An 8,993-nucleotide genomic window follows, 5' to 3' on the forward strand; every position below is an offset into this window, starting at 1 on the left:
TGTGCACGACCATGTAAGCGGATCGTTACAAGGGGTACACGACGATCTGCAGGAACTTCCTTGAAATCCATAATCTCTTCAACCTGAGAAAGCCAATCAATAAACTCTTCCGGTGGTAGACTACCATCGAACTTAGGGATGTCCACCCTGAAAGCCTGCTCCCAGCGATGATTGGAGCGTTCAGGGGATCGATTCCGAAGACCACCGAGAGGGTTTTCATCTGTCATCGTAACATCATCTTCAGGGTGGTGCATGTGCATAGATGCATCCATCCGTTGCGTCAACCATTCAACCTGCCGCCTTAAATCGTCGTTATCACTGCGAAACTCAGCGTTTTCACGTCGCAACTCAGTAAGGTCACCATCATCAGCACCAGGGGTAGGGTTGCGCGGCTGTCTTCGGGGCGGCATACCTCAGGGTCGACTGGAAACTGATACCAACTGATGCAGCGTGCGTGGCTAGGATGAACCTTTATCAAGATTCGTTGATTCTTACGAATACCGAAAGTTGATAGATATTAAGGAAACCTCGTTTTCTGATTAATAATCTTCCCCTCACAAAGTGTTTTAAGATTCTTTTAAATACTCAAACCCTAGCTTGCAAAAGAAGTAAACAACTTTTAATAAATTGCAAAAAAACACCCGAAACTAATAAAAATGCGATTTTGAGCCCCTAAACGTTTCCGCCCGAAAAACACTAGGCAATCGTCGAAATCTGACACTTGCGAGATATTTTCGGATGCTGCAACTTTCGCATAAACGCCTCTTCGACTCGCACCGCATCAACTAGACTACCCAACCTTCCGGTTCCAAACATGTTTAGGCGACCAAATGATAGTTGTTTTTTGAAAAACATTTCAGGGTTTTGTTCCAACTACGTACCTTGGAAGTGTTTCTTCAGATTCTTGTTGAAGAAGATATTCAGAATCCAATAGTAGATGCACGGAAACTGTTCGATGAAATGACTAAAAGGAGAAGAAAAGAAGAAGATACGAAGAAAACGATGGTAGAAAATCAAGATCATTTGCTAACTCAAAAACTTCATAATCTTGAAAAGGATTGGGAGGCGTTTAAGCGATCATCAAACTCGCGATCACGAACCCATCGTGAATCTGTCTCAATTGAAAACGATTTATATCGTCTTCTTGATAACTCACCGAGAAACCTAATGTCTTCTCTACAAAAGATCAGACGACGATCTCCTAATTTGGTTGCAATTGAGAGTGGAGGAAGATTTATGGGTCGGGGGCTTTTCGATTCAAGAGAAAACAGTGATGATGATGCTCAAGAACTTGAAGTGAAATCGTCAGTTTCGTCTCGTTATGATGAGAATAATAATACTGGGTTTCTGTCTTCTGTTCCTTGTTGTTGCAACCATTGTTGTTGTTCTTCTTGTTCTTCATCGGTAAAAGGAGGGGAGAAGATGGCGCCGGAATTGGTGGTGGTCGGAGTAATGGAAACGGCGGCGGGTGGATGTTTTTGATGGGTTGGTTTGCAATTGATTTGATGGGCTTATTTTGGGATTAATATCAATGAGATGTAATGCTGGTCGGACGATGATGATTCAGGATGATCAGGTTTTTCTTTCTCCGACTTGAGATCTAGATTTAGGGTTAGACAGTGATTACCAAACTGTGTAAGACCAATTCTCTGTGCACAAGTACGATTCTGGAAAATTCTATCCATGTACAGATGAAGGTTATAATATCAATGTTCTATGGGAAAGTGATAATACTTTTCCTTGTGAAATACAGACTACATAGCAGCTTTTGGTGATCCTCTTGGTGGATGTATGGATATTCTGTCTTGATGAAGAATGTACAGCTGCTGGTATGGTTGTCATGTTACTGGTTGACTGATCCATCTAAGAGGTAGCTTTACTGGATCACTAAAAATAAAAGAAGGCTAAATTGGCTTCTATGAAAAAAATATTTGTGGAGGCAAGGACGGTTTTGTCGAATCAAAATGAGATTTTGAAGGTCTTAAAGCCGTGGAGAAAGATTCCCTTGCAATTACCAAAAGAAATGAGTTTGTCGACATGATTCGTCAATACCAAGAAGATTGCTAAATTAGTTTTCTTTGAAAAATAAACGAAAGCTGCAAAGGTTGAAAGCTGGTGGCTAATGAAGAAAAGACAATTCATAATGATTGTTGTGAATTGGACTAACAAAGATTGAACTATCTATATCGGGTAGTTCAGAAAAAAATGGAGCTTGCTGAATTGGGCTTGCTCGGCTGTCTATGTTGGGTAGCTGAAAAAAATGGAGCTTACTGAATTAGGTTTGCTCAGCTGTCTAAATTGGATTGTTAAAAAATTGAAGTTTGCTGAATTGGCTGACTGAAGACGATGGCTGCATGATCGTAGTTTGATGTTTCATCGACTTGTTTTGTCAAGGTGAAACTTTGTTTCTACTACGTTTCTCCTTGAGGGAGGATGTAAAAATAATAACTAACAGTTTATTAAACCGTTAATTAGTTAGTTTCGTTAATTAGTTAGTATTGAATTCCTATATAAGGGAGACATGTAATTGTTTGAATAATAACTTTCATTAATACAATTTCAGTTTACACTTCTTCTTCTTCAAGATTTTAACAAATCTGCAATTCTCGAAGCATTGATTCGTTGACGAGAATGATATTGAAGATTCTTTTGCGATTTGTGAAGGACCATATGGATATGGTAATGGCGAACTTCTTTATGAAGAGGAAGGTGGAGATGGAGTCTAAGAATTCAAAATAATTCGGTCATCTTTTTTGTTTGTCCGACGAAGCTTTGGTCTAGGCTCCAAGTTGAATTAGGAGCTCTAGTCTATTCAGTCAGCTTCTAAATCACATGTATCATGTTAGAAATTGTTTTGGTTAATCATAATGAGAAAAACAAATTTATCAAAAATATTTTGGCTGAAATCCAATACTTCAATTTGATCTTTAGTCATCAATATTGGACATGTTTGCTACTTCTTGATTTGGTTAGGTTTAGAGAACTGATTGAACACGAATTCAAGAATAGTCAAATGTTGTTTTGGTGTTGATTTGCCAAAAAAAAAAATCAAATGAAGGCTAAGGTTGAAAACGAGCACATGGCATTGATTTTAAAGTTTTGGGTCACAGAGTCGAGGTCCTTTCCCACACGTAATCAAGCACCGACCCCAAACAAATTTTATTTCTTAATTTCTCAAGTAGTAAATTAAGTGACGACTTTAAAAAAAGAGTCAACCGTATATGAACTTTGTTAAGTCTATTTCGGTTTCTCATCTCAATTTAAGACGAGACGACTCTTAAAAGGATCGTTTTCTTGTTTCGTTTTACAAGATTCGAGAGAAATGTAAGCAAATAACGTAGCCAAGCCAAATTGACGAAACATTTATAAAAAAAATACTCGGATCGAGCTTACTATTAAAATCTCTCCTCTCTTACCGCGAGAGCATTTGAGCAAAAGGTAAGGCATAGAGTTCAGACCAATTGCGAGGTACAAACTGTCCTTAATATTAGGGTAAAATATTTGAAATCGAAAAACGAAGAGTGGACAAAAAAAATAAGCGTATAACGATGAAGATTTTTTGGTGTAATTTATTACAATATATTTGTAAGATGTCTACCTTCTTTATCATTTTTTATCCTTATTAGATTTTTACGTTAAAATTGATATGGATCTGCATTCTTAATTTTATTGTTTGATTTGATTAGCTCCACGTGGAATATAAAAAATAAAAAAACAATTACGAAACCAATACATTAAACCCTATGTGTCAACAAGTTTTATCTTTATAGATAAACTTTGACCTTTGACACATTTTCATTTAATATTATTTGTAACCATCTTAAGATATTATTTTGTCTCTTTGAAAATTTGTTTCCTTTCTTGTTTTTCATATTATTTTATTATATAATATATTTTTAATTAATTAATTAATTAATTTTATATGATTATATATAAATTTAAATAATTTGAAAAAAGAAAGTTGGAAGGATATAAGGAAAAATTGAATGGAAATATGGATCCCTAGTTAGATTCGACGCCACATTTTTCGCTGCTGGAGGTTTCTGGTTCGAAATTCTCCGTCTTCAATCCATCCATCCATCCAATGAAACGTCTAGTGATCTGTCTCTCTGTGATATTCTCTGCTATCTCCGGCGGCCTATCCAGATCAGAAACCCCCGAACCTTCTCTCTCTGGTCGAATTGTTGAAGGACCTAAGGTCATCGGTCAGCCCTCCTCCGAACCTTCTCTCTCTGGTCGAATTGGTGAAGGACCTAAGGTCATCGGTCAGCCGCCAACCAATTCTCTCTCGCCCGTCGCATCATCGTAAGTACTCAAATTCACGACATAATGTGGATACAGTTTTCATTGAGAATTCTAGGATAATTAATTACTGACTAGCTTCTTTGCGATTGAATCTCAACATCTTTATTATAGCTTTAAGAGTAATTTATTGATGTTTTGAACTACAAGATCTGACCTTGCTGTCTGAGTGAACCGATTAGTATTTTAGCTGAGAAAGATCAATTAAGCATGTTCCTGCTTTCAATTGAAAGTGAATCAACAACTGTATTGAATTCATTTTTCTAGGGAATTAAGAAAGAAGAACCTTTGGATGTGAATGCCATGTTTTTGACACATTTGAGTGGTCTTGTCTAAATAATGACTCATATTTATATGTCTTGATTAGTTTCTCTAATTGTGTTCTTTGTTTGATGCAGCACACCAAACACAGCATTAATTGCTGCACAAGATGGGGTGATCTACTTAGTGGAAGTAAATTCAGGAAATATTCTCTGGTCATTTAAATCAGGTCCTCCAATCTATGCTTCATCTCAGGCTCTTAATAACTATGACAATGATGAGGGAGATAATTATAATGCCTCTGAACCTATTGAGTTCTTTATGGACTATGGGGAGGATGGGAATCTTTATATGCAGGGCCCTAACGATGAGAAAATGGTAAGTAAAACAAATTTTCCTAATGTCTGCTTTTGCTTCGTTTGAAGGTTTCATGTAGCTATTTTATTGTCTTTCGCACATGAGATATGTGTTTGATGTTAAACCTGAAAATTGTTGCTTATCATCCTTATGCCGTCTTTTCTGTCCAGAAAATTTCATTGACTGAAGAATTTATCAGTAGCACTCCATTCGTAACAGATGGCGGTGTAGTAGTGGGATCGAAAAATACAACTGTGTTCCTTATAGACCCGAAGACTGGAAAAGTTATCTATGGGTTTAATTCAGGTGAACATCCATCAGAAAATACTTTAAATGCTGAAGAGAATCCAATTGTGTTGAAGGAAGACTTCAAAGAATTGCTCGAGTCTCGTACTCTAGATTTCAAGCACAAAGATCAGTCCCTCTATATCTTGAGGAAAGACTATACATTGAAATACTTCTCGAAAAAGACAGGTAAAAACCTATGGTATTTAACGTTTTCAGATATCGAGGCATCATTACAGTGTCAAGACATTAGTCCTGAGGACGACGTAAAAGACTGTCCTAAGTGGCCATTCAACTACGCAAGTAGTCCAGTTGTCCACAAAATTCGTGATAACAATTTGCTAGAATCACTTCTTATGCGCAATGGCCTCCCTATATTGCCTCTTCCCGCACCTGATGCAATGCCTGGTTTCAAAACTGACATACTCGCTTTGCCCCCTTCGGAAGTGCAGTCTGGAGTCTTAGCTTTGCCTGCAGATGATTCTAGCAAAATCAGGTCTACTAAAGCTGGTTCAAAATTTCCGAGTGGATCTCTTATTTGGGCTTTCCTCGTGTTTGCAGCTACTGTTGCATTCTCTATATACTCTATTCCTCTTATGTTTATGTTTGGGAAATTAGGTAAAGGAAAAACTGAACAAAATGTAAAGGCTGTGACAGTGAAAAAGAAGAAAACTAGAAGATCAGGGACAAAAAATAGTCTAATAACTCAGAAGATTGATGAAGAAGGTATAGATAGCCATAGAGTTGGTAAATTGTTGATCTCTAATAAAGAAATTGCTAAGGGAAGTAATGGTACTGTTATACTTGAGGGGATGCATGATGGCCGTCCAGTGGCTATTAAGCGACTTGTGCAAAGTCATCATGAAGTAGCTTTGAAAGAAATCCAGAATCTTATTGCGTCTGATTGTCATCCCAATATTGTTCGATGGTTTGGAGTTGAGCATGACCAATATTTTATTTACCTGTCTCTAGAACGATGCACTTGTAACTTAGGTGAATTGATATGTTTATGCTATGCCTCTTTTCAAAATCAAGCTCCTAGAGAGGATCAAGAACAAAGAATGAAGCAATTTCAAGATATTGAACTGTGGAAACCAAATGGTCAACCTTCAGCTCAGTTGTTAAAACTGTTAAGGTTAGTCAATGTCTTTGTATCCTTATTTATTTCATGGATAAACAAATATTTGTTGTTAAATATGAAAATTCATTTATATTCTCTTCTTGGATTGTTTAAACCTTTGAGTTGGTATCCTTTCAAGTTAACTCAAATAGAAAGAGTATTGAATAAGAGACACTAAGAACGCTTTAAGTTGAAGTGGGTCATGATTTTGGGGGTCATGCTAGTTTTCTCCATAGAATAAACTCTTTAATATAAAAAGAAAATAAATTCTCCAACTGACTTTGACATGTCCAAATTATTCTTGAGCACTTTACAAATCATCACTCACACTGTAGATTCTTCATTAATGTTTGCACAAATGATTAGTTGCTTTTAAGGTTTGCAACGATTATCTTATCTGAATAGAATTGTTCTTTTCTATTATTTGCAGGGATATAGTTTCCGGGCTTGCTCATTTGCACGAACTTGGTATAGTTCATCGGGATCTAAAGCCTCAAAATATCCTCATAGTCAATGAAAGATCAATAAGTGCCAAGATTTCCGATATGGGAATTAGCAAATGCCTTTCTGAGAATATGTCATCTTTAACTCAAAGTAGCACGGGTGAGAATTAGCAAATGAAAGATCTATTCTAATCATTTTTGTTTCTTCATCTGATTTTAATTTTCGTTGTCGAAATTTTTTCTATAGGTTATGGAAGTTCAGGCTGGCAAGCACCTGAACAACTTAATCGTGGACGACAGACCCGAGCCATAGATTTATTCAGTTTAGGATGTGTATTATTTTTCTGTCTAACAGGAGGTAAACACCCGTTCGGTGACATTCTTGAGCGCGATGTTAACATTGTGAATGGACGTAAAGACCTCTTTATATTGGAAAGTAACCCAGAGGCTACAGATCTCATTGATCATCTTGTAGACTCCAACCCTGATTTAAGGTACATATCTCCTCATCATCCTCGTCATCATTACAGTCTTCGACCTTGATAACCATTTATCATCATCATTCAAATCATCAACTAAACACCAAACCACCCTTACTTTACTTTTCAACATTTTAAATATTAAATACAATGTTTTTTTTCTTTCAAATAACCCTACATGACAAGCTCTTATTGTCCCCAAAATGGATTCTTTTGTCTGTGAATTGTGATGGGTAGTTTTTTATTCAACATATCTATCAGTTGCATAACAACACTATTGGGACTATTTGGAAAAACGTGAGCCTTGTTTGATGAAGGATTATTTGGATTTACCCTTATCCTATCATAACTCAAATAATTAACTAAACACTATTATTTCTCGTAATCTTGTTAAATCAACCCACTTTTTTGTTTATGGACTAAACATAAGCACGTTTTTGGTGATAGTGCTAGTACTGCTAGTACTGATATCCGACGCGGTAGTATTTCTTGTTGTCATACTCTCTTTAACAGTGAATAAATGTCTTTTATATAGATATTTTCAAAACAAATATTAAAATACTATTTTTCAAAAGAATCAACATCAAACAATCTTCACAAGCCTATTTTAAACTGTTATTATTCACAATTTTTGTCATGATCACATTGGAAAATCACTTCTTCTTTTTTGTTTGGTATAAGATTAATTTATGAATACATGTAGGAGAACCTTATCTCTTCTAAATCAACATCTAAATGAGATACTTGACCCGAATCTGATTTTGTTACAATATAACAAAAGTATATCATATTTTAGGCCAAAAGCCATGGAAGTGCTGCATCATCCATTCTTCTGGGATTCCGAAATGCGACTATCATTTCTACGAGATGCTAGTGATCGGGTAGAGCTGGAGAACAGGGAATTCGAATCAGAAGTTCTGAGCGCATTGGAGAGCACCTCAACAATCGCTTTCGGCGGGTTAAAGTGGGATGAAAGGATCGATGGAGCGATAATCAACGACTTAGGAAGATACAGAAAATACAAATTTGACAGCGTGAGAGACTTGCTTAGGGTTATAAGGAACAAACTAAATCATTACAGGGAACTGTCTGCTGAAGTTAAGGGAGTTTTAGGGCCGATTCCTGATGGTTTTAATAACTATTTCTCAGCCCGGTTTCCAAATCTTCTAATGGAAGTGTATAAAGTTCTTTGTAGGTATTGCAGAGAAGAAGTATCGTTACAAAAGTATTTCTGAACCACTCTTTAGATCGAGTGAGAACTAACTTCCTCCCTTTTGCTTGTAAACTGTTATGTATATTAAAATGATTTCAGCAAACAAGTATCATAAAAGTGTTTCAGAATCCTTTAGATTTGATTAAAAAATCTTTATATTTAATTTGTATCCTATGGTTTTTATGATAAAAGCTTCTGATTTCAAGGTTTTCGATTCGTTTAATCTCTACAGGTTTGTAATTTTACTGTCTTTCTATGTAATGTTAATTAGTTTGTAAATGGTGTTTAGTGTAAAACAACAAATTTGTACATTAAATAAGCAAGTTCTTAACTGATGATTTTGATTACGACTTCATGATTTTCGGTATGAAGTCAGTATCCGGTAAGTGTATCTTAAAACTTTGATAAAGAACCTTATATACACTTAAAACTTTGATAAAGAACCTTATATGCTTGTATTTACTTTATTTTCTCAATAAAAGGAGACCACCTTATGGTGAGAAAAGTTTTATAAAACTTAATTTTATTATTAA

The 8,993-nt window shown here is 35.9% G+C and overlaps 1 protein-coding gene across 1 annotated transcript; it reads left to right on the plus strand.

The window, feature by feature from the left end:
• Positions 1-3,994: 3,994 nt before the first annotated feature.
• Positions 3,995-8,629, plus strand: LOC124920335 (serine/threonine-protein kinase/endoribonuclease IRE1b-like). The gene is made up of 6 exons (XM_047460802.1): positions 3,995-4,305; positions 4,701-4,941; positions 5,091-6,340; positions 6,756-6,928; positions 7,016-7,262; positions 8,044-8,629. The coding sequence occupies exons 1-6, from the start codon at positions 4,085-4,087 to the stop codon at positions 8,480-8,482; spliced, it is 2,571 nt and encodes an 856-aa protein (XP_047316758.1). The 5' UTR covers positions 3,995-4,084; the 3' UTR covers positions 8,483-8,629.
• Positions 8,630-8,993: the final 364 nt, after the last annotated feature.

Source organism: Impatiens glandulifera, chromosome 1 (genome assembly GCF_907164915.1).
Source record: "Impatiens glandulifera chromosome 1, dImpGla2.1, whole genome shotgun sequence".
Taxonomy (NCBI): Eukaryota; Viridiplantae; Streptophyta; class Magnoliopsida; order Ericales; family Balsaminaceae; genus Impatiens; species Impatiens glandulifera.

What these genes read in the sequence shown, in the direction of transcription:
- LOC124920335 (XM_047460802.1), top strand. Translation starts at nt 4,085, where the DNA reads ATGAAACGTCTAGTGATCTGTCTCTCTGTGATATTCTCTGCTATCTCC. An exon ending in CTCTCGCCCGTCGCATCATC is followed by an intron (nt 4,306 to 4,700) that starts GTAAGTACTCAA and finishes TGTTTGATGCAG; the next exon opens with CACACCAAACACAGCATTAA. An exon ending in TTTAACTCAAAGTAGCACGG is followed by an intron (nt 6,929 to 7,015) that starts GTGAGAATTAGC and finishes TTTTTTCTATAG; the next exon opens with GTTATGGAAGTTCAGGCTGG.